This window comes from Amblyomma mixtum, chromosome 6 (assembly GCF_055824585.1).
Source record: "Amblyomma mixtum isolate Tamu chromosome 6, ASM5582458v1, whole genome shotgun sequence".
NCBI classification, from domain to species: domain Eukaryota; kingdom Metazoa; phylum Arthropoda; class Arachnida; order Ixodida; family Ixodidae; genus Amblyomma; species Amblyomma mixtum.
In genome coordinates, this window is record NC_143017.1 from 107,303,773 (window position 1) to 107,329,414 (window position 25,642).

At 48.1% G+C, this 25,642-nt stretch overlaps 1 protein-coding gene across 1 annotated transcript in view; it reads left to right on the forward strand.

The window, feature by feature from the left end:
• Gad1 (glutamate decarboxylase) overlaps positions 1-17,922 on the forward strand; it is a 95,771-nt gene extending 77,849 nt beyond the window's left edge. Inside the window, exons 8-14 of the mRNA XM_089548678.1 lie at positions 704-768; positions 1,033-1,111; positions 3,636-3,785; positions 4,854-4,903; positions 5,572-5,626; positions 5,900-5,989; positions 7,011-17,922. Coding sequence (XP_089404804.1) covers positions 704-768; positions 1,033-1,111; positions 3,636-3,785; positions 4,854-4,903; positions 5,572-5,626; positions 5,900-5,989; positions 7,011-7,184 — 663 coding nt within the window. The 3' untranslated portion in view covers positions 7,185-17,922. The remainder of the gene's footprint in view (positions 1-703; positions 769-1,032; positions 1,112-3,635; positions 3,786-4,853; positions 4,904-5,571; positions 5,627-5,899; positions 5,990-7,010) is intronic.
• Positions 17,923-25,642: the final 7,720 nt, after the last annotated feature.

Genomic DNA, 25,642 nt, shown 5'->3' on the forward strand with positions numbered 1-25,642 from the left:
ACGTGACGTGACCTTCAGCTTGACCTTAAAATGGAATTAGCAAAATGTAAGAATAACAATGGGTGAACGGATGACGTCACACACGATATAACGCAATGTAAGTGACGTGACTTAGCATGACGTCAGTCGGCGCTTTGAAAACGCGCCTACCGAGGCTGCTGTCGGGACATGGACGGGAATAAAGACGCAGTCGCTTCGACGAGCTCCGGTGCTGGCAGTTGTCAGGAACGGGCTCAACGTTACAGACGCCAAGCCGCGTCACGTTGCCCGATACACCACAGCTTTCGCTCTCTAACCAGGTTAAACAGTAGTTACACCACAGCTATTTTTTGTAGTTAACAACTGAGCAGGCCTGAACCTATCAAACGGTGTTTAAAGCCGCATAAAATAACCATCCAGTAGTATTTTAACAGTGCCATTCTGGGAGCACGAAACGGGGTAGTGGCGCTGCCTTAAAGAGCTTCAGCAGCAGAAAAACCAGCTTCACGTTACTCCTTTATAATAGAGGGCACACATAACAGTCATTTTCGAACAACTATGACGCATGGTGTGCGTCACTGAGATGGAACTCGACGGCCGTATACGACGGCCGACGTAGCTTTTAAAGGTTTAGTAGCTATAGTTTCGTTCTCGCGGGAGGCAGCGTACTGAAAGCTTGGGCGCTAAAAAAAAGGTATTTATGTTTCTTGTTGGTTTCTTGCAGGCTGCCTGGGGTGGTGGATGTCTCCTTTCTAAGAAACATCGGCATCTCTTGAATGGGATTGAGAGGTACTATCAATAATCTGACAAATAATGCATAACCGCCTCCCTGTATTATAATTAGTGGTCGCCACTTTACTAAGTGTCCGGCATTACGCGAAAGTCGATCGTATCACAGCGTAACTATCCAGGGAAGGATGTGGCAAGAAACGACACTGCTTACCATGTCTACGCTTGCTGACATCCAATGCATGCTCTATTCCACGCAGTGAGATTCATGTGCGCATAGATATAAGAAATTCCGTGAACTGATCAGCTTTGCTGCCTTCGCAGATCCGACTCGGTGACATGGAATCCCCACAAGCTCATGGGGACGCACTTGCAGTGTTCCACGATACACCTCAAGGAGGACGTGAGTGCCCAGTCAAATGAGAAAAAAAAAATGTTTGTGCCGTCTGCGCAGCCGCGAGTTGTCCCACATCTCTAGACATTCGTTGCCACTAGCTTTATTGAAACGGGATATGGATTTTTAAATCAATTCAAATCATGCCAGTATTCAAGAAGCTGTTCACGCTAGCTTGGGCTGAACAGTCATTCTCCGAGTAATTATGTCGTGCACATTTTGAGGGTTCGCGGCGCTCTCTTCAAAGTGGAATGTGAGAAAACTCTTTCCCTAGAAATAAACACAGAAATCATGCAAACGAGAAAGCGGAAAAGCAGCATGATTATTCACGGGTGCATGAAAGAATCAAGGTACTGCCAAACGGACAACCCGTCTTCCATAAATTCCTGTTGCATGGCCCCATTTCAAACCACTGAACAGGCTAGAAGAGAAAGGCATAGACATACATAGTCACGCCTATCACTCTCCACAACATCGTTCAGTGCATGACTTGAACAAAAACTGAATCCAACACGAGCGCGACGTGTGGTACGCGTGCTTTGAGCTGTGTTATACGTAAGCAATAAGCATATGCAGAAAATCGTCCTACTCGCCCCTCTCTTCGGCTCCTTCAGTTACTCTGTCAGCGAGCAAGCTAGGAAGGTTTTCTTTCCGGTGTAGTGTAGACTAATGTTATGCCTACATGCTGTACAAAAGGAAGAAGGAAAAAAAAACAAATAACGTGCATAAGCAAAGATAAAAAAACTATGTACGCAGTTCTCAGCTGCTGCCTCACTGAGAGCACCATGCCTACAACAAGCAGGGTTGGACAGCACCAGGAGCAAACGTCATGAATACATCAGTAATTACGCAAGCAAAGTAAACACACACACACACTCTGAATACGAAAACTGAAGAACACGGTGTCTGTTGTACTCTCTTCCTTGCTCCTGTTGACGTTAAAGATTCGACTTCAAATAGACATCGAGTTCAATGAGGGTTAATACTCGAAATGCCTGTTCTATTATTTTGCTTCTATTTTATATGGCCTTGAAGTAGGACAAAGAAGAGAACAAATATCCCCGCTGCTGATAAAAAAAAAAAGATATTCCGCGCACAACGCAACCTGTCCTGTTCCTGTGCTATTTTCGGTTCATATTGTTCTTCAGCAGCAGCGCTCTTTCGTCTCTTCACTGTGTACTATCAGCAACAAATGAAACGCGACCAAGAGGACTGAAATGCCGAAACAAAAACACAAATATATTAGCTCCTGGAGAGGAATTACGAACGAGGTTTATACAAATTTATTTGTACAAATACCTCACAGGTCCCACACTTGGAACATTGTGTCAGGGGAGGGGTTGCAATATTTAGCAGACAAAAGATGGTACAAAGTGGAAAGCATAAAAGTAAACAATGTTAAATACATTGGACTGCAAACAATTAATAAAGCTTACTTGAAAGAAAAACGTATTCTACTGACACAGAAGAAAAAACAGCAAATTAATAGCGGCACTGCGTGGATTCAACTACACATACGGACACAATTTATGTACTATATCATGGATGCATAAAGGTGGTCAATTCGTTTTTGGGTCACCTATGGTAGCAATGCAATCCGGAAGACCATTCCAACACTTGATAGCACGTGGCAACGCAGAAGAATTAAACGCGAGTGTTCGGCCGAATAAACGTTGGAAGCTAAGATTATTATGTAGGCGACGTGAAGTGCGCATTGGGCGTGTAAGTAATTAAGACTTCTAAAATACACTGAGTAAAGCAGACATTTGGACGAGTTGGTGCGTGTTCATCTTTGCTCACAGTGCACCAAAGGCGGGACGAAAGACAAATACAAATAGAAATGCCTTTATTTTCAACAATAGGTGATGTTAGGAGGTACACCCAAAAAGCCTTAGATTGGCTTGACAAAGGAGCGCACCCCTTCCTTCATAAAACAGCGGCAGCAACAGAGCACAGATAACAACAAAGGGTAACGAAGGTTACAGCAGAATTTGCTTTGAAAACAAAGTCACAAGCATTGAGGTGACAAATGACGAAAAATAGAACAAAACATACTAAGGAGGAAGAAGATACAATAAATATAAGGAAGTACTCAACGAATTAGGTTTTAAAACTCTCTGTAAGAATTAAGAAGGTTAGAGATTTGAAAGCGAAGCATTTACCGACCGCAATTGGTCCTAAAAGGTTGCATATATTAGCTGTCATTACTGCTATATGCCACGAATACGCGCTCAACAAGACAGCCTTCGCGCTCCCGAAATGAAGTTAATCTGCGCTGGTGTTCAGCTTCCCCCGGCTAAATTATTCAGTTGTCAGTGCAGCATCGTCTTCGTCTGTATGCTTCTTCAACGTCCTCGTTCACTTTCTGCTGCTAAATTATAAGATAAGATCTTCTCATTTGGCTGTTGGTGTTTCAGTTGTCTTGTTCGCTTTTCGTTTGTTGCTGGTGGTACAACCAACTTGCTACTACTGTAGCTCTGCTAGAGTGTTCCTCGTCCTCTGCTTGACGTGCGTGCGGTGTGCGCATGTGCAGGGCCTGCTGCTCAGCTGCAACCAGATGTGCGCCGAGTACCTGTTCCAGCAGGACAAACACTACGACGTGTCGTTTGACACAGGCGACAAGGTGCCCCAGTGCGGGAGGCACAACGACATCTTCAAGCTGTGGCTCATGTGGAGGGCCAAGGTACGCCAGCCATCGCGGACAGCCCGACTCTTTTGCGTTCGTGGCTGGGAGGTCGCTAAAAAATCTGTCCTTACGATGGACGGCGGGGCGAAGAGCGATCAACCTTTTCTTTCTTGCAGTTGTCTCAGCATGAACTGCTGAGCAAACGCTCGCCACAATGCCACTTCGAAAATGTCGATGTGTATAGGAAATGCTTTTAGCTATAGCTGAGAACACTGTGGACGATAACTATGCACGCAGATAAAAAAGCTACAAATACACAAAAATTCTAAAATACATTGTTAACGTGCAAAAGCTGGGATTCGTCCAGCCATTCTTAGTGTTTGACGATACCAAATGAAGGTTTGGTTTATAGTTTAGGGGGGTTTAACGTCCCATAGAGACGCAGGCTATGAGGGACGCCGTAGTGAAAGGCTCCGGAAATTTCGACCACCTGGGGTTCTTTAACGTGTACTGGCATCGCACAGTACACGGTCCTTTAGAATTTCGCCTCCATCGAAATTCGACCTGCGCGGCCGGGATCGAACCCGCGTCTTTCGGGTCAGCAGCCGGGTGTCATAACCACCGAGCCACCGCGGCGGCGATACCAAATGAAGATGTGTCCGTAAGGCAGAGGTCCTACTTCAATGGCATCGAAGCTATGTTCTGTAATGAACAGTCCGCGACGTTCCGCAACATCGGGCGTAGTTTTTGTTGTTGTTGCTGTTGTCCTGTGGGCATTTTTTAAAGTTTGAATGATCATACTTCAGACATGTGTTTATGTGGCAGGGTAGGAAGCGCGACTAGGGTCGAACTGGCGACCTTGTGCTCAGTAGTAGAACCAACAGCCTCTGAGCCACCCCGCGGGTCTGTTTCAAATTTTAACCAAAAATTCTTCAGAGCTGTGTTGAATCACAAATGCACAGAAAAAAAACGCCACCAGTAAGTAATGACATGCGGCGTACTCAAGCAGAAACCCTTTGTCTAGCCCGAACCGTTGAACAGCGTCGCATAGAACGCTGTCATTTAGCTTTCTAAAGCAGTTCAGCTATGCGCAACTCACATCTCCCTTGTTTGTTCTTGTTTCAGGGAACTGTGGGCTTCGAACGCCTGATCGACCACCTCTTTGACATGTCGAAGTAAGTATTGAAGAAAGCAGTCAAAATCTAATATACATCCAATAAAACATCCCTGTCAGGTGAAGCTGAAGTACTGAATCATCTCTAGTGGCAGCTGCGCGAGATGCTCAAAGTTACCGAGAGGAAAAAAGGGCGCTGCAATCGTTCACTCACCTAAGGAATGCCGGGAAGCGTAAACTTCGAGTTTTACTTGGCCATTAATTGGCCGAAAAAGGAGATCCATCTGCAAAAATACTACTTATCTCGAGGCTAGCCTCCATACGCTAGTTTCCATACGCGCTGAATACCAAACATTTACTTTCAATGAATTCATTAAAATTGGAAAAAATGCACTCTGAAAATAATTTTCTGCGGAAATAAGGGAGCTTCATGGTGTAATATGTTTCAGAGGACGAACTAGCGTTTTCATCTGAACGCAGAGCCATGCCAAATGGAGTTCCCACTCCCGGTCATTTTTGTGGTGGATGGAGGGGTCTTTAAAAAAACTCGCGTTGACATTGACGCCTCTTTTCAGGAAACTGGCTGAACTTGAGAAACTATATAATAGCAAAATCACATAATGATCATTTCTCTTCCCTAAAAGTAATTGTGACTTTATTTACAAAGCTAATGCTGAAACGGAACAAACTGCACGCAAAAAAAATGACCACGCACCCTATGCATTGCAGCTACCTCGTCCAGAAAATCAAGGACAGGCCTGACATGTTCTATCTACTACTAGAGGTGAGTCCCGATTTCCTTACTCACGTCGAGGGTAAGCTTCAGAACATTTTCGCGATAGGAGACGCGGCAAAGGGACGAAACTCGACCCGATCGCGCAACAAGCGCAGTTTATTTGTTTTCCACACGTGAAGAAGCATGCACCTTTGTGACCTGTCACATCAGCCAACGAGTTGAGAGGCTGATGCTAAGCGTAGACACAGTGACCTTTTAATTAATCGGAAAACGGATCGCCACGAAACTCGCAACGTTCTCTGTACCGCTTTCTCGTTGCAGCCGGAGCTAGTGAACGTGTGCTTCTGGTACATTCCCAAGAGACTGCGCGGCAAGCCGCACAACAAGGAGAAGGAGCAGGAGCTGGGAGTTGTGAGTGGCACCCCTTATGTGGTTGTGCTCTTTTCTGTCGTTGCTGATGTTGCTAAACCTATAACTGGCTATTTTTCATTTGTTTGCTTCTTTGTTCGTTCGCTTGTTTGCTTGTTTATAACACCGTGCAAAAGAACCAAGAAAGATGTGGTTAGATTAGGAAAAACCCACCCTTGAGGACAATAGTAATTGTCGTTTTCGTTCTCGATATCTTATACCGTCAACCTCATCACGTTACACATTACAGCCAAGGTCACTGCCCGGTGGCGACACATCCTTCGCGATGCGCCATCCTTCACAAATGCTGTCGCAAAATAGCTTTTGCTGATGCCAACGGCACTAAGGGCGCTGAAAAAAGAGACTGTGGCCGAACCTCGCCTCTGCCCCCTCGTTGCCAGGAATTCGGTATAGGGGTCTAGAAGCATGCGGCTGTGTTTTATGTGGAAAAAAGAAACACGAAAAGCACGGCGTTAGCAAATGTTTATCTTACGGACTTTGAGCTGCGCGTTGCTGCGTTACACCGCTCAGCTACGGCTCGACGTACACGGCCAATGTAGACGCTTTGACTTATAGCACTAAAGCGAGGGATAGTGTGACCGTGTTCTGAAAATGTCAATTTTGCACAATTTTCCTGTTTGCTTCAACAAGCACGGCCTTCACCAATAGAAACCCCAATCCCTGTTCTATTTTCATCTGCTGCAAAGAACTGAGTTGCAAAGTCTTCAGGAATTGTGTTTTTGCCGTCCCAAAATAGCTCGTAATCTTGGTCGTTTCCATAGACGTTCACTGTTTAATGTAGCACACGTTCACCGAGGCATCCGGATACCACTGCCTTTGACGTGTGTGCAAGATCACCTAGTACCGAAATCCTAGGGGAAAATCCGATCTTTCGTCTGTGGGATTAGTTATTCCGAAAAAAACATGACTTCTCTCATCGAAGCACCGTAGGCCGTAAAGCTTTGGCGATGCTGGCTAGAAGCTGTCTTGAACTTCTAGTAACGCTCGCCCCTCTGTCACGCAGGTGACCGCGCAGCTGAAGGCGCGCATGATGAACACGGGCACACTCATGATCACCTACCAGCCCATCTGGGACAAACCGAACTTCTTCCGGAACATCGTCTCCAACTCGGGCGTCCGCCGGGAAGACATCGACTTCCTCGTCGAGGAGCTGGATCGCCTCGGGCACGACCTGTAGGCCGCCGCTGGGGAGACGTCTTCCTCCCTCTCCCTCGCCCCCACGCCCTTTCGCTGCGAGCGAGGCCGACCCGAGTCGCGGACAGCGTTGAACCGGGGCTGAATCCACCTGACGGCAAAGCCCTCTTTGCGTTGTCCCCATTTGTGTTTTCGGCCACAGGTCGCATAGTGTTTACGCGGTCAGGCAGAAAATGCTGGTCACTGATCAAGCAGAGAATTCAATGGGTGGACGCGGCTCTTACCAGCCGGCCGACATCCACTGGCCATGGCACATAGTATCCCAGATATCGTTAGGAACACGCTTGTGCTTCCCCTTCCTTTTTCTGAACATAGCGACCAGAAAAACGGCCGCATTGTAGTTGCAAGAACGCAAAATAGCTATGGTTGGTTGCCGAAATGAAATCCAAGTGCATTTAACCGGCAGGAGGGAAGGAATCGACTTAAAGGCAGAATGCATTTCACGCAGCCAAATTGCGCTATTAAACCTAAGCACAGATCCGCGTGGGCAGGTAATGCTGTGCGATACGAAAAGCAGAATTTTCCCCTAAGCACGCTGGCAAGCCACTTGCCGCCACAGCGAACAAATTGAGAGCACGAAAACAATCAAACATATTTTCTCTGCCCATTGCCTCCTGCCGGGGAGCAAGAGCTCGGCATCCGTCTTCATTCACTGCGTCGGCTACCGATACTTATTCATGTTTGTAGTGGTTGAAAATTGAAATCTGCGATGCTTTTGAGAGTGTGAGCAAAATATGCGAGCGGGGCATTACACTCAACAATTCTCGGTTTTCGTTTCCGAGTCAGGACAAAGGTGGAAAAGTCAGATCAAACCACGTTACAGTAAAACCGCTATGCGTACAGTCCTGCGTGACGATATGAGCAAGTGTTTGACAAGAAAACCTAAGATGAAATTCTCCCAGCGGATATGCTTAGGTTCTGGGATATTGGGCAAGGTTTTTAACTCAGTGCCTTAGGTATCGCACTGTCTAGTCTAATCCAGGGACTACGAAAATAGTCATTCTTTTATTCTTTTTTTTTTTTTACTACCAAGCCTATTGCGCTTTAATCCCCTTTCTCACTCCTCTTGTTAATTCATCACCATATTTATTGCGCTGAGCGACAATCTGTGATTTTTTGTTATGCCAGTACCGCACACGTTTTACGTTCAAGGAGGCCGTAGTTTTACCGCGTTGATTAAGCTTAAAGGAACGATAACGTGTTGGTTACATCGCTACAATAAGCATGATCTCGAAGCGAAAACGTGACCTGTTCTCAGATCAACAATTCAAACTGTATTTCATTTCATTTTGCCTGTTCGCCGAAGAAAAATGCTCAAAGGCCTTTTTTTTTTCTGATGAAATATCGACAACGGCTTTTTCTTCGCATTCATTCCGAAATTGTGCTCTCGTAGTTATTTTCACATACAAAACATTCAAAAATTGCGCCAAGCATTGATATTCTGCTTCGACTCACGAGCAGGACAACCTTCTTGACGGCCCCATTATTTTCGCTCGTGATCATGTTAGGTAGCTAATATGCGCAACATATTCAGGTAACTGCGGTTGTGTAAGGTAAACCGCAACAATATGCCAGTTATAATGACGATAATAATCACTTGTGGCTGCGACGAACAGGCGAGCACTATCATTTTTTGCAGATTGCAGTTCACTTACTTTCATTGTCTCTGTTCTTGAGCAATACCGAATAAACAGAGCGTTAGGCCTCAATGCGAAACGAAGCTAGTTACATGTGGCTTCTAGACAAACTGTGGTAGCGTAGGAGGCGTACCTAGTGTTGCACTGGAAACACGGTTTTAAGGGCAGCGCAGCTGCAGAGAATCAGCCATCCCCGTGGCTCGGCGCTTGCGAAAGCAACTCCGTCTCGGCGACGCTCCCGACTCGGGTGCCGCAGGTCGCTACTCATCTTACGGTGCACTCAAGACCGCGCTCGAGAAAAGACTGCCCTTCCCTAGGAAAAAAAAAAAAAAAAAAGACTGAATTCCATGTTTCAAGCTGTTATTGCGTCTTCCACTCGCTGAGATTACATATAAATAGGTATATACATACATGTATAAGATGTAAATCGTGTTCCTGTTGCGATTGCCGTAGCGTCTACACGTTTACGTACGCTCGTTGAGTTTCACCGTGCTGTGTTATACCGAGACGCGTCGTAGGAGTGTTACGATACAGAGATGTGTTTTCTTCAATACCGTCGTTGCTGTTGAATCTCTCCCCGCGAATCGTGCGTGGATTAAGACCTAGGGGGCGCGCGCGACGGAGTGGCCGATGGCCCCGAACAGGTGACGTGACCCGAGCGGCCGCCGTCCCCGTGTCGCCCCCGACGTGCCAAAGCAGCAAAATCCCAAGTCTTCCAGGGGCAAGCCACGGGAGTCCCCCTTCTTGCGCAGGTCGGGCCTCAGTGGCCGCTGGGACCCGCCGCCATCTTTCCCGGGCCTGCCCAAACGCGTTTCAGCCTTGGGCTGAGTGTAGACGGAGAGTTTGTCTCAGGACGAGAACGTGTCGTTAGTAGGAAACGAGCAAGAGAGAAGAATTATTCCATGTTGAGCTTTTACAGAGTCTATTATATGGTCCCGTTGTTGCGTTCCGCTGTTCCACTAGCGCGGAGATTAACTTTCCCGTGCACGAAGTTCACAGCACGGGCCTCATTCGGTAAGAAAGAGCCACGGCTACACTTCGAACGAAGCGCGTACTGCAATACCGCGCACACACGCACACACCTTTCTTAGGATTCATTCCTGCGCACAACTCGGATCCATGAAGTTGTATAGGTTGTGGTTTTAGGCGCATTCTTATCATTTTCATGCCATAGGGGCACAGGTGCTATACTGTTGAGGGGACAGAGTTCTTAAATGTTTACAAAGGACTTCAGTACAGTAGCATTACTTTCGGTGCGTTTTGCTCGAGAGTGTACTGCCATTCGACTCCTCTGGTTTATGAAACGAAAGGCTTTCGATCACATTGGCACGTCGCCTGTTTTCAAAATAGGCAACGCGCTGGCGTCATCTCTTGCAATCGCATGAACAACGCACTAGACTGAAGTGCTTGCATCACTGCGCACTCCATCACTGCGCAGACGCTTAAGCTTGGCAAGGCGCTGTTAAAAAAGAAAAAGCTCTGATGAAGTTTCGGCCTCGCACCAATTCTTCTCATTTGCATCCGCGTTGTAGACTTGGAAGTGCTAACTTGGGGCATCGCGTTTTTCAGTGCCTGTCCGCGATAAAATGCCGCTAGTCTAAACGGAACGATGCAGGCTCCTTAATATTTTAGTCGCACGGCAGTATGGGCTCATAACACGATGCTTATTAAATCGCAGCTCCAGCCACAACAGCCTGCACTCCGGGGATGCACGTAAGCCTTACTGCAGTACAAAAACAGCACCCCAGAGCATTCCTTACTCCTTTGTTTCGCTTTGTGTCCATCCGCTGTGTAAAGAGCGGGTCGCGGTCGCTGCAGCGCATCGCGCGTGTGGAAGGCGGACGCTGCGGCGTCGAGTGGGTGCTTTTCAGTCGCAGTTGCTTTTTTTTTCCTCTCTCTTCCAATTTGTTGCCCTTTAGTTTCATATTCACGATGCATTCGTGAGCGAAAACAGTGCACGTCGTCTCTTCGCCTCCTCCTCCTCTTTTCTCTGGGACCGGGCATCCCAACTTGTCGATGGCCTGCCTTTTTACGCCTGCCTCATCCGATTCCGCTCCCTCTCAAACATAGTCAAAAAGTAAATGAAAAGGTGGTTTGAATGTTTTCTTGAGCACGTTTGTCTTCTCACAGATCCTCTACTGATTAATCGTTGCGCGGAAGATTGGCTGTGCTATCGCGTTGCGCTGCATTGGGCCGCCTGCAACCACTGTGCTCGTTGACATGAAATGCGCATTACCATTCAGGCGACCTCAAATGCCGCCGCTGCAATCTACAGCACGCACTGCTAGGTTCTGCCATAGCGAGAAAGGAACCGAAAAGAGAAAGGAACGTTACCTGCGAGGAGGAATCATAATTTGCGGTCATTCCGGTCAGCACGGACCCCACAGTGTAAATAAATGGCATCCTATCTGTCGTGAGTCGTGAGGCATTCTGGTCAGTATTATTCGTGTTATTTCGCGTTACGTCTGTGATGTCGCTAACGTGTCTCGCATGCCGTTGCTTTTTACGCTTCATTTCGGCTGGTTTAGGATCATAGCTTCCGTGAGGCGAATGAATGCAGAGGCACCTGTTATCGCTACATTGACGTCATATGTGTCGTGCGTGGAACCCGCCCATTCGAGGCACCGTGAATGCATCGCGGTCATAGTAACTGCTGCGTGAAGGCAGTCGATAGGGCTTGCCCGCCAGCCTCCTTTGCTGTGAAGATACGCAACGAGGAGATCCCATTACCCTCATGCCTGTAGCAACCCGGTGACTGCATGAACCTTAATGTGCCAGTGTCCGCACCCTCCGCAGTTAACCGCCAGATGGCGCTCTGATTCGCTCACTGGCGCGCCAAAATCAGTCAGAACGACTTCGGCGCCGTACGTTGTTTTATGTCGGCGCCTCCTTTGAACGGTGCGCTGGCAGGCGCGACCTGTGTGAACTTATTCCAAGTGAATGTCCTAAAGGTGCCGTGATGCGCACACGTGCGCACAGTGTCGCCTCTAGAAAGAGTGTGGCGGCGGTTCAGGGCCCTGTACTCGGTGGCCCCGCTCCCCGCCACACGTCATCAGCCGTCGCACTTTCACGAAGGCGGGTTCCGAATAAACGCAGCCAGACAATCGGAATCCGTCTTCCGTCGCCTCCGTCGTTAGACGTCGGAGCGCAAGCGATTCCATGCAAGCTCGCGTTACTCACCCCCCCTGCTGTCCCCGCCCCCGTGCTTACGAAGTAACCAACGCGCCGCTATCGCCATTTTCTCCGCGGCGCCCTTGCAAGGGTCGAGAGCTGTTGGGCGGTAAGATGTCAGATTCTCCATGTACAAACTGTTTTCCAGGTGTCTAAGGTTTATCCTCTCACCCTCTTGTGCTAATCTCTTTTTTTGTCTTTTGTCTTTGCTTGAAACATTCTATCTCCCGTTTATTTCTTTAATACAGTGGTCTTTCTTGTCCAGCATGTTCGCGCTTCTTCTTAGAGTGTCTTGTCGTAGCGTAGCAAAAGTGGCAGATACTGCCTCCATTAGGTGAACTATTGTAAATTGTAAATCAGTGCTTATGCAATGCAACTGCGCTTCACTTCCTCGATCATTTGTTGGCATCTGGACATTTAAACATTATGAATATGCGAGAAATATCTGGTCGGCAGCCCTTTCAGCTTCATATTGATTAACCGGTCAAGGCAATGTCACAATAGGCAACTTTCACGAAAGCGTCATTGCTATTTTTTCTCCTCGTGGTGCGGGTGAACTGGTCCAATATACCATGAGCATGAAGATTCAATGGTTACAGCAAATTCCAAACAGAAGAGGATGCTTCGTGATCGCACTTCGAGGAAGCATTGATTCGCCTTACGAATGAAGAACGTAAGCTCTCAGCCTACACGCTCTCGACCCGAACAAAGTGCCCTGAAGAGGCTTTTTTCGGCGATACGCGCGCGAACGTATTGCTTCCGACGCAGACTGTTCCGGTCGAGCCAGCTGTCCGGCACCCGTTTAAGCCGCTAGAGACCGTAGGCTGGCAACTTCCGCAATGCCGAGACCTTTCACTCCCAAGTATGCGCGCATCCGCGGCCGTGTAGGCGATGCTGAGGCTTGACAGTCTTGTCTCCGCTGTGTTTGTTTTATCCCTCAACCGTCGAGAACGGCCAAGGATCGCGCAGTAGGTATTCCCCGTGCGAATGAGAAAAGTATGCCAGCAGTAAACGTTAAGGTACCCACATCATCTCTTCTACCCGCTTGAGAAGTGAAGTGACGGCAAAGCAAAACGTAGCTTTAAATGAAGAGATACAGCTGTTCCGCTCATCACGTCTGTGATTAAAAGTACTGCTGCCGCACGGCCTTCTACCCGATGGAAGGCAGACGACCTCCGGAGGCCGCGCTGATTCGGTGAACGATTTGCGGCGAAAGGCAGCCTGCAGAAATTATCTAGTCTCTAAACGACTTGGGTATACGGTGTGGAAGAAAAATTTCGGGCATAAAACTTCAGCGTTCCTGAAAGAAAAAAAGCACGAGATAGAAGTTCGTTGTAAGGGAAAGTGCAAAAAGCAACAAGCCCAAACGAGGGAACACAATCGAGTCTATTTGCGTCAGTAGCATGGTGTGTTCACCCGTGATGCACATTAACCTGACTTACCACTGGCCTGTCACAACGCCCGACGAGTATCGTACCAAGTGTTTCAAATCCTCTAAACAGTTGGCAGATAAGGCAAACTTTGCTGACCTGCATATATGCCGGAGAAATTCATTCTTTTCTGAAAAAGCACAGAACGGCTTGAAATGGAAGGCCTCTGAGGTCGCCTGCCTGCCTAACGCGAATAAGACATCCCCCTTAGAAAAGTCCAAGCTCAGTGATTAGCTAAATGGAAAGCTAGCAAATCGCTCATGGAGAGGAAAGCATCTACTGAAAGCCAACCGTGTGCAATTGCATCTCATTAGGCGCAAATAAATTGCAACCAGTCCGGAGGAGTTCACATCAGCAATTTACCTTGATCTCTTGCTGGCTTCCCCAGCAACGGTCCACTGCGCACTTTGGCCAACTCTCAGTAAGCAAATACACCTTTCTTCCTTCTTACCCCTATGTAGCAAGAAGCGTAACTAATATATTAATGACAAAACAACGGTTTTCAAGAAACGCGATGTAAAACGTAGCTCGCATTTTCTGTGACTACGCAGCTATGATCGTTTTCTGGACAATCCCTGCAATAATGAGCTTCCTCCATCAAACGTGCGAGGCTCGTTTCACTGCACGTTGGTGAAATTATGCCGCCTATTTTTCTTCCCTTCTTGCACTGGGTGCGAGAAGTAATCATTGTTGATCACATCCAAGAGCAAATACATGAATACATACTCAATTCAGGCGCTGACAAATCGCTTTCATTCGTTATTTCAGACAATTATCTACAAACTTCTTGTTCCCACGCCGCCCCCAAGCACACGTAAAGGGTGGACTCAGGCAATACTTCGACACTTCTTTGAACGGCATATAGATTTGCTTCCATGATCCATATTATCGGCTTGAAAACCATTCGTTTCAAGCTGAGACGCGTTTGTTTATCTCGTGCAAAGTCGCAAGACGGATTCTCCAAACTAAATGAGCAAAAATGAGATAGTGATTTCAGTTCCCCTCCTCGTGTGCGTTTCGTGGTCAGCGCTTTCGCGACAAGAGTTGAATTTGTACACATGTGAACAAAAAAAGAAGCACTAGAAAATGAAACCACGTTGGCTAAACTTTTCTTTTTGCATACTCGGGCACACCAACTCGCGCAGATAGCGATGATGTGTAAGTTACAAACTCTGCGCAGGAAACGTGAACTCCTTCAAAGAGCCGGCATGCTGTTGGCGCCATCGGGACTCGAGCAATATTCAGTTCTGACTAACCAGAACAAAGTAGAAATGACTTAAAAACTTCAAAGACGTTGTAAAAGAATTAGCTGGCGCATGCCGGGCGTTTTGCGCAAATCCCTCGAGCAAAGGAAACTGCTAGTGGGCCATGCCAACCTATCTTAGTGACAGAGTCAGTGGATAAAGTCGAATTACAGAACTATTTCTAGCGGCTCAAATCAAAACGCGCAGTCGCTCACTTGATGGGGAAGTTCTGCACTTCTGGGTAATATGTAACAGGTTCAACATGCGAACAAGTGACACATCTCATAGCAGAGGCGCTTTACAGATCGAAATGGAGGTATCGCTTCCCCCCCTCGGTCAAATTAGAGCGCTTCTCAGCGCGAGCGCAATTTCTGTGTGTGCTACCCTACGAAGAAACACGGCAGAATGAAGCGAGCTTCAGATGGTAGTATATCAGAGCACCACCGCGCATGGGTACGCACATTAGGGTGACAGTGTCCGCTCTAAATACGAAAATACCCGACCGATTTGTCTCGCATAAGAGCATACCCCCAGAGGTACTGCGTTCAGAAACTCCTCTTTACAACAGCAAGAACTAATCCCCACCCTGAAGTGTGCGTTCGGTTGGCCTATTTCGTGTATTCATACGTCGATAAATTTTCATTCTCGGATTGGCTTGCAAAGCCAAATAATTTTTCCTTGAAGTTTATGCTCTCGTAGGTAAACGTATCCTTCGTTTTAAATCTCATCAGCTGGCTTTAGCTAGACTGCGATGAGATCTGTGTTGCATGAATTGTCACACATTACATGTAATCTTAAAGTACGTTTCTTTTGCGGTGTCGGAATAAATCACCTTTGTTTAGCCGTCCCAGTCGTCTTGCCAATATAACGCTAAACGCTGTGAGAACAATGTCTTCCTCTCTGCCGAAATGTCGTGCGTCATTTTACAGCAGCTCAAGGTAATTCCAGTTCTTCCAAGTGTCATCGCGTGTGACTAAGTCGCTCGCAAGCACCGATGAAAGCCACGAACGAGAGTGACGCCCCTATACTCCCGTAGATGGCGCCTCGAGAGATTTTCTTTCCATAGCCTGTGTCGTATGCTTAGGCAGGTCGAACCACGTCTCATTTCTGCCTCGCAGCACAATCATCTGCGCCCCACGCGGCGCGAAAATAAATAAAATTGCATTCTCAATCACGCGATAGTCCGTAGGAGCACATCGAGTCTATCTTTCCTTAGATGAATTCGCATGTGTCCGCGGAATGTTTGTTACGTGGCGCGAGCTGTTTGTTTGTTTTATCGCTTGTTTGTACGCACCTGTGTGTACAGACTGAGTCGGTTGTAAAGCTTGAAGCTGCTTGCTGTACTGGAATATATGTGGGTCAAACATTAAGCTCGTGTATTTTCGTGCACATTGGTACTGTTGGAAACCGAAAGAACTTAGTTTTGAGATACGAAGTGGGTACACCCACCACGCATACTTACTGCGGAAGTTTACCGGCCACCCTTTGATTGACGTGATGAAAGGAGGACGCGCCCGCTGTGCGGATTAAACATGCACCACTTATGGGGAGCAGCGCTTCCTGGTAGGAGCTAACGACTGTCTGCTTCCAGTTTGACGTCAGCATCGAAGAAGGCGAATGTGTTGACACAGCGGACGCACTTTAGGAATGGCGGAAGCTGCACGTCATGGGCTTCTCTTCGTGCATTTTCAGGGTGGCGCCATGACGGTGCACACGGCGTTTCATTCGTGCTTCTGCGCACAGGTGACGGCCATTGGCAAAAATGATATTAATTGAACGGCTGCGAACAAAGAACGAACATGTCCTTCCTCGCATCCGTCTTTAGCCGCGTTGACCGTCCCGCTGTACCTCTCGGTGTGTGACGAATGTGTAAGCCCCGACCTGTCGGCTTTGGCGCGTTGCAAAGGACATCCGGCTGTCTCCCCCGAGTTGAACGTGTCGAAGCCTGCGGGTCACCCCTCCGAGAAAGGACGTTGTGTTAGTGACGCTGTTCAAGGCGAGCGGTTATTTTACGCCGCGGTGATTTCGTTGGTCATTGTTATTATTTCTTCCACCTCTTTTCTCTGGGAAGAAGGGAACGACACGGGGACTGTGGTCCTCCCAAAAGATAGAAACCAGTTCCGACCGCCGTGCCGAAGAAACATTCCCCTTTGAGCGCAGAAGCAGTTGTTCTGAAAAAAAAAAAAAAGAAGAAGAAACTTTTGTTTTCTTTCATGCTAATCTGTCTCGTATGCGTGTCGAGTCTGCGTACCTCACTGGTGCTCGTCGAGAGAGGATTCTCGTTGTGAACGTTCTCGCGAAAATTTATGGCGCGTGGTTTGAACATCGGCGAACACAGCGGCCGACGCACGCGCACCTGGTGCCCGCTTCCGATATCATCTCGGCAGAATTCCTGAGAGTAAATTGGGCATAAGCGAATGCATGCACAAATCATTATTTGCTATGAAAGCTGTAATGTCTTTGCTTCGTGGCACAATATACTTCCCAAACGAGATTGGTGAACAGGAAAGCGCTAACGTCGGCTCCTGTGGAGGCTTATGAAGAGCGCAAACTCCACTCCCCCAGCTGTACGCACACGCAAGGGGCGCCGCAACCGCCTGCCAGTTATTGTGCCAAGCGTGGTTGATGTATGTCTAAAAAAAAAAAAATAAGAACGCGTAAGCTACCCCTTGAGAAGCCTTCCCAGAACCCCGTGTTTTCCTCCCTTGTCGGGGGGCGGCGCCAACCAGGACAAACTCGAAGGCTGGTGCCCCTCCCACCGTAGTGAGCAATAAAAGAGCATTGGCTTCAGCGATCCACTGTCCAGCAGATATGCAGACGCTGCGCAGTTAGGAGTAAATAGTGACGTGTTACCCTCGATGATGAGCCCCCGTAACGAGGCCGGGTGTTGTGTGTTCCGGCTCCTGATGTCTCTGCTGTACTTCTCTCCGACTGTGTGATACCCCGCTTCTAGGCTGGTCGCTGACCGGACGTCATCGATTGAATTTTCCGCGAATTATTCTGTCTTCTTTTTTTCGGAAAGACGAGATGAAAAACGAGATGATGTACCTTGAATGTGGACCTGTGTGTATGTGTGTGTCGCGTCTTATTCCTGGTTGCAAAGAAAAAGATGTTCACGTATAAGTAAGAACTTATACAATTTTGAAAGAAGGAAAAATTATATATCAGGGAGAGCACTGCTGTATTTGAATTGAAACCATGGTTGTCGGCAATAAATGTCCAGTTTAGACGCTGTGATATTCCCTCTCCTGTCTTGTTTCTTCGTCGGCGTCCAGAGCGCCTCGAATTGGGCTGAAAGCGGCCGGACGCACTTTGCTATTGCGGCAGTTGCACCTACGCGCGATGCGGTTGACTAAGCCTCTTTGGAATTGCCTGCATGCTACCTGCGAGTCCGTAAGGATGACCGCCAAATGGTCACGAATGGGCATCGTCCGAGTACCAGGACACTCGGCTGTTCCCGAGATTTCACGCGCACTCGCCTTCGAGCAACGGAACCAGGTTGGAGCCCAGACCGAATGTCTAAGGCTTGGTGTGCACTTCTGCACGGAACGCTTACGCGTGCGCTAGCTGTCCTCCACTGGCAGCTAACCGCAGAAACCTACCTGAGATCAAAGTGCGCTGTTATATGAGTTCGGTATTGTGCTCTACTTCCCTACCCTTTTACACACAATAGTTAGTTAGTTAGTTTATGGGGTTTCACGTCCCAAAGCGACTAAGGCTATGAGAGACGCCGTTGTGGAGGGCTCCGGAAATTTCGACCACCTGGGGTTCTTTAACGTGCACTGACATCGCACAGTACACGGGCCTCTAGAATTTCTCCTCCAAAGAAATTCCAGCCGCCGCGGCCGGGATCGAACCCGCGTCTTTTGGGTCAGCAGCCGAGCCCCATAACCGCTGAGCCACCGCGGCGGCACACACAATAGTCAAGGGGATAATCTGTGTACGGCTGCCAAGCGTAGCAGCACCACAGCTACCTGCACTGTAATGCCGTTGGTGATCCAATAAAAAAAATCAATGATGTATAGCCGCATTATGACGCTGCGATGAAAACACCTCATCACGCAACAATGACGAAAAGTGGAGGCGCAGTGCGAGTGGTGAACGGTGGAGACTTACGGCTGCTGAGGTTCGAGTACAAATCCCATCTGCTCGATCTTGTCGAGCGAGCCAAGGCGCCAAACAGCGCAATCATATACCAAGCAAATGGACAACGGCAACGCTAAGAACGTGGGGACTGCAACGGCGAAGCGGTTATGACATATTACACCGTGGATATGACCAGCGCACTGGACATCGACCTGTGATCGGTACACGATTGACTGATCGATTTCCAGATGCCAAAACAACAAAGCAGAAGCAAAATATGCAAGCCGTAGTAGAGAGCTCTATATTAATTTCCAGCATGTCCCGGGACCTCAGCACACGCGCGTTTTCGCATTTCGCCTCCATCGAAATACTGTCGCCACGCCCATGATCGAGTTAACAACCTTGGGAACGTTCAGCAGCCTGGGTAGCTCAGTGAGTTTGTTGTTCAGCTGCTGAGCCCAAGTAATCAAATACACTACAGCTCAGGGAGTGTTAATTGTTGGGCTAGTTTGTACTGTAGATTTACGGTCATGTTTAAGGACGAATAGTTTAAGGGCGAAATACAGCGCTGTGTTTTGTCCTTTCTGCCCTTTCTTATGCCTCTCTTCTTTGACCATGCGTCGTTACGCTTTTATGTTAAAAACACGACCTTAAATCTGTAGCTCAAGGTGGCGGGATTCCCGGCGATTTCCATAGCGTGAATTAGAAAAACACCCATGAGCTGTGCGATGTCAGTGCACGCTGAAAAACACCAAACGATCGAAGGTGATCTTCAGCCCTCCACTACGGCGTATATCCCATGGATTTTCTAGTTTTAGCGAACATCAATAAACGTTCACAGGTAAACACATACAGAAACGATTAAAACTGAAAAATAACTCATCTGAGCATGTTGAGGCTAGCTGGCGACCACTTCGCCACTTCTTTCTTTCCGAAGCACTCAAAAATGTTCCGCGCTCAGTTCCCCGTACTCGCCGACATCACGTCGTCGGGCATATCGCCTCTTTTGACCACTATTAGTGAATTTATAATAACAAGAAATAATAATGTTATTGCCAAGAGAGAACAGGAATGATAAATACTACGGGCCAGGAAAAGCCTAGAAGGACCTGCGCGATTAGCCCGGCAACGCCAGAAACTTGCTGTTACGTTAGCTATGCGGTTAAAAAGTATCACTTACTTCAAAATTTTTTGCGCAATCACGATACTCCTAACCAAATTAATCAACATAAAATGTCATTCTAATACAAATTATCAGGGTAATAGGAAGAAACTTTAATTTATTAACAGGAAGTTCTTAAGAGATACTTTAATGAACTCAAAGAAGTACCGCTAACACTTCGTCTGGAAGTGTATTTAAAAAATCAGGAACGTAAGCACAGTGCCTTGCTCGTCAAATCTGGTATTCGGTTTGGGGACCTGAAACCTGCGATGGCTGTGCAAAACGCGGGGAGCAGCATAAAAACGTCTTATGACAGCCGTTTCGAAAAATAGTAAGTAAAGAGAAGGAAGCTTTAGCGTCCGGTAGAGGTCATCCGTGACGTGATAGAGCTGTAAGCGATAGTTAGTAGCATTTTGTTCAGCATTCTGTCAATGCGTTCTTTCGAATTCGAAGAACAAAAGCAATTAGAGTTGTTAAACTAGTTCATCTGCTACAAGAAAATGCATATCTGTTACCATCATGGTTCTCTAGAAATTTGCCAGTGAACGAAAAAAAACTAAGATAATATGCTTAGAAACTTCATAAATATTGCGGTAATCGATCAAACCGTGTATTTGCATGAGGCACGAAATCATTTCTGTTACTGTAAGCAACTTGATTATGTTAATTCAGTCAAATATCTAGGCAAAATCTTTGATTGTAACTTGTCATGGAACTTCCATATGGCGCACATCTGCCGCACATCTGCCGCAGACTACGGAGAGCAGAGTGGGTTTTATATAATTTAAAGAGTCTGGCTCCAATACTATAGTACATAAAACTCACGCTGCTTTCCGTAGTCTGCGGCAGATGGGCGCCATATGGAAGTTCCATTACAAGTTACAATCAAAGATTTTGCCTAGATATTTGACTGAATCAACATAATCAAGTGGCTTACAGGCATGATTTCGCGCCTCATGCAAATATATGGTTTGGTCGATTCCGCAATGTCTAAGGAGTTTCTAAGCAGTTGATTTTTTTCATTCACTGACAAATTTCTCGAGAACCATGATGGTAACCGACATACATTTCTTGTAGCAGATGAACTGCTGTTTCATCATCTGAATGCCTTACAAGGATGGCGGTGTCACCTCCACATTAAAAAATCAAAGCCTTTATATACATTGGAGGCTAAGTAAATCATGAACGAATAAAACAGTTGCTGGGAGAGCATTGAGCTTCGTGGCACTCCAGATTTAATAGGCGCTTTCTGGCTTGCAGTGCATGGCAGCCTATTCTAACTTCTTGATACCGTCCGGACAATTAGTTTTTAGTAGAATATGGAACAGGCCTCTGAACCCCAATAAATGAAGTAATGTTAATAATAGCTCGTGGTTGACCAAGTCAAAAGCCCTAGAAATATCTCAAAAGAGCGCACAGCTAAATAGATTCACGTCCATTGCTTTATAGAGTTGGTCAGGTATGTCGGTGAGTTGTTTGGCCAGCGGGGCTAGGGCTACATTATATAGGAGGAGGAGAGAACGGCCCCTTGTGGTGTGCCCCAGTTTGGGAGGGAGAATGGAAGTGATGATATTGTGCCGTGTTGGATATGGGCCGTTCGTTGTGTTAAGGATTGGATGTAGCGCCATATGCGCGACCCATAGCCCGCGATGGGCATGGTGCGAAAGATATGGTCGTGGCTATTATTGTCGAAGGCTTTTTGAATGTCCAGGGCGAGAGTTGCGCGTGTGCTGGCCATGTGCTTCTTGGTGTAGAAAAAGGTTTCCTTCAGGGATAGGAGTACATCTTGTGCAGAGAGACTGGGACGAAAGCCCAATTGGTTGTTGGATAGAAATCCCGAGGCTTCGAAAAAAGGTTGCAGTCGGTTGAGGACGACATGTTCGAATAGCTTTCCCGCGAACTGGTGAGGGAGATAGGCATAGGTTTAGAAGGAGGAGTGCCTTGCCGGGTCAGGGAATAAAAGTGATGTGTGCACATCTCCAGGAGGAGGGCAGCGTCGGATTCCAAAAGTGAGTTGTGAACGCCAGCTCTTCCCCGCCGACGGAGATCCTTCGCCGGAGGGCGAGCAACCCGAACTTTGAGTCAGAGCAACCCGAGCCGCCTGCGTGAGGACAGAGTGATGTGAGGAGATGATGAGGAGGACGAGCGCTCGCGCGGCGCGTGAAGACAACAGACTCAGGTGCTGGACACGAAAGAAGAAACACGGCTTCTTGTTAACCGAGCGCTCCTTTGTAGCGCTCCTTTGTATTCGTCTTTGTAAAGACGAATAAACATCTCTGAATTGTTCTTTTACCCTAACAGAGGTGTCATCAAGGTTGCGGAGGACCTTGTATGTGATGTGGTTTGGTTTGGGTGCTTTAGAGCGGCGTATGATAATCAGCGTCTGACCTCACCAAGAGTGATGTCCTTGTCGAGGTCCGGGTTAGGTGTACAGAGTGGTAATTGGTACTATCCCAGTCGATGGAATGACTGTCGGGATGCATATGCCATGCAGAGGTTGAGTAATGTCGGTTCTCTTTTGCAGATCAAAGTGAATGAGACGTTGGGTGTTGCGAGTTTTCGTTTTGTTGGTGGTGGAGTCTTGCGGGGCTCATAAAATGGTCCAGGTGCGTTTCGTGTCTAATGTGCCCTCGATGATACTGCAGAAGAAGGCCCATTTATTTCGAGCCAGGATGGTTGCATATGCTCCCGCGGCCTGTGGGAGGGCTGAGATGCAGAGGCAGAATTTGCGGTTAGGGCGTTGTCGACGCCAGCGTCTGTCTTGGCGGGCTTTCCAGAGATATAAGAGGTGTGGTGCCGTGGGAGTGTTCTTGACACCTTTGCTGGAGGAGTGAATAACTTGCTCGATCCTGCTGGTTCAGTCAGCTAATGAGGGAGGGGAGGGGGTTTCTTGGTCTGCCGCAAGATAACTGCGAAGTTTGTCTCTGTCTATGAGGAGTTGAGTGTGGGGGACAATGATTTTGGCTGCGTATGTAAGAATAGAGCTAATGATAGAGTGGTCGCTCCCAAGGTTATCTGCTAGGACCCCGTGCGATTCGACCAAGAGGTATGGTCTTGCCCATGTAAGGTCCGGGGTGGTGTCCCTGGTAACACTTTTGCGTGTGGGTGTGGTTGTGTCTGTTAAGTCCCAGGCCACAATAAGACATGATGGTAAAGACGACGTTGTCTTTAGGAGTGTTGGAAGGGTAACCCTATAATGTGTGGCGGGTAACCCTCGTCTCCAGTGACGAGGAGCTACGAACTGCGAAAGGAGTACATAATGTCTGGAATAGTTTTACCATTGTCTTTGGGGAGGCCATAAAAGTTGAGGATAGCGAGGCAGTGTGCTTGTATTGGGGAGATGGATTCGATAGACGAAAACTCCGTACCCGTAGTCGGTGTATGCGTAGGAGTGCGGTCGATAACCGGTAAGGTTTTGCGGGTGAGGATGGCTGTGAGAGGTGTGGAAGCTGACACTTCATAACCTTTAAAGTTTGTTGGCGCTTCCTGTTTTTTGAAGGGCAGTTGCGTGAGAATGTTGCGGGGTTTGCGCAATGTAGAGGTTCAGTTGAGCTTGTTTTCGGCGTATACTATGGCAGTTCCGTTCCAAACCACGGTGCCTGGTTGCGCTCTGGGTTGAAAGGCGGTACACTCTAAACACAAATACACCTATATGGGAGTAAAAAAAAAGAGAGTAAAGTTGTCCTCTAGCGCACACCCTTTTTTAAAGGATGTGTGCTAGAGGACAACTTTAATCCCTTTTTTACTCCTTTTTGTTTAGAGTGCATGGCTGCGGCGTCTGTGTACTCGTGGTGTCGTTCCGGGGTCCATATTATGAGGGTAATGGAGCTAATGGGCCGGGGTGCGGTTGGGTGTTGGTGGTGGAGGCAAGTGCAATGATTTGAGCAATGCACTGCTTGGGGAGAAGGTAGTGGAAGGTCGGCTCAACCAGGTTGTCAATGGCGGCTTCATGTTTATCATTGCGTCCGCTCACCAGTACCCCTAGCCTGCCTATCATAGTTTGCAAAAGTTGGGATTGTTCTTGGAGAAGCTAATGTTTATACTGGCGAGTACTTCGGCGGTATCATGCGAGTGAGTTCAGCACGGAGCTCGTGTTTGAATGTATGGCTGGATTGCTTGGTGAGTGGCAGATGGGGTATATGAGGGTGGGATGAGCCCGTGGGTTCGAAATTAAAGAGGCCTTTGGGATGGGATTGAGAGGGATTTGCGGGAGTGGTGGGAGCCGCTCGTGCGAGTTGCTCACCTGTGGAAGCAGCGGCCCGGGATGCAGAAGCCAATGGCTCGGTGGCATCCGTCCTCGTGCCATTGGATCCTCGGGTGGCGGGGCAGGCGGGCCGATGATGTGTCGGAGCCAATGTTTCCTTTTCTGGTTGTAACGAGGTAGAGTTCTTGAAAGGAGTTGGCCCAGTTTGCCATCCAGTTTACCTGAATGTAGGGGGTCCTGACCGGAGGGAGGGAAGAGATGGCCAGTGGTTTATCTGACCCCTTCAACGCACTTGCGTGGGGGTGGTGGAGGCAAATCAGTCGGTCGGTTGACCTTTGGGGGGCGTGGGCGAGGTGGCTCTCTTCCCTATGATTGAGGTCGCTGTGTTGCTGCCGCGTTGCGGTGGACCCCTGCGCTTGGCGTTCGACGGGTTGGTGAGTTTGGCTGGTGATGGTCGCTTCCTGCCTGGGCAATCAGATCCACTGATGTTCGTCTTTGTTACAGGTGAGGCAGTGTCGGTGGCTGATGGTGTGGTGTTCATCGGGGTTTAAAGTCCCACATGTACGGGATCAACGTTGAGTAAGGTTGGGACATATCTCTCTCGTCGGTGGCCCGGATGTAGGCAGAAGGTGCAAATTTGGAGGACCGATTTGTATGATGTGCATCTGTATTCACCACTCTGAAAGTAAACGTAGCGAGGCACTTATTTACATTCAAAGGTATACAGGCAAGCGCCTTTGCTTCCGAAGGACCCGACTTTGGCCTGGCGGGCAGGTCGTCTTGCGAAGAAGTTCCTCCTCAGTGGAAATCGGTAGAACTTTGGTTGTAATATCCTTGCATGAGTTATTCGGGGATGCCATGTATGCCTATACCGGATATCCGATGGCGTGCGTGGTTATGTTGGCAATCTAGCAAAATTTTTCCGCCTGGCATCGGGTGTGCTGATCAGGGTAAGGTTTTAGTGACTGCGGACTCGGAGGGCAGTGTTTGGTGGGAGGTGTCCTCGTAGGTCTGTTTGAATTGCGGTCCGAAGAAATCGGGTTGATTCCTGTCGGAGGGCAAGGTAGCCAAGAACGCGAAACACAACCTTGTGGTCGGAGCTTGAGAGCCGGAGTAGTCGTTCAAGGACGCGTCGTTGCCGTTGTATGGGTGGGAGTGCTCGATTTAGCTCATCTGAGATTTCCGCCACTTGCCTTCCTTGACGTCCACCACGCTGAACTATAGTGCGTGAGGGCGTGATGACGGCGTGATGAGGGCGTGGGCCAGAGTCAAGGTTCTTGGGATCGGCTCCGTTGGGACCCCGCGGTGGATGTTGAGCCTCCGATTCATGCTGGGAGATCGTGCCATTCGCTTCCACCTGTTGTGGATTGTCGAGGTACCTCATTGGTCTGCCATGGCAGGGCACTACGGCGCCCCTCATAGCAGGAATTGCTTTGGGCATTAAACCCCATAAAACTACAAAAAAGTGAACTGGTTGTCTGCGTTTGGGACTAAGCTTGCCTGGAAT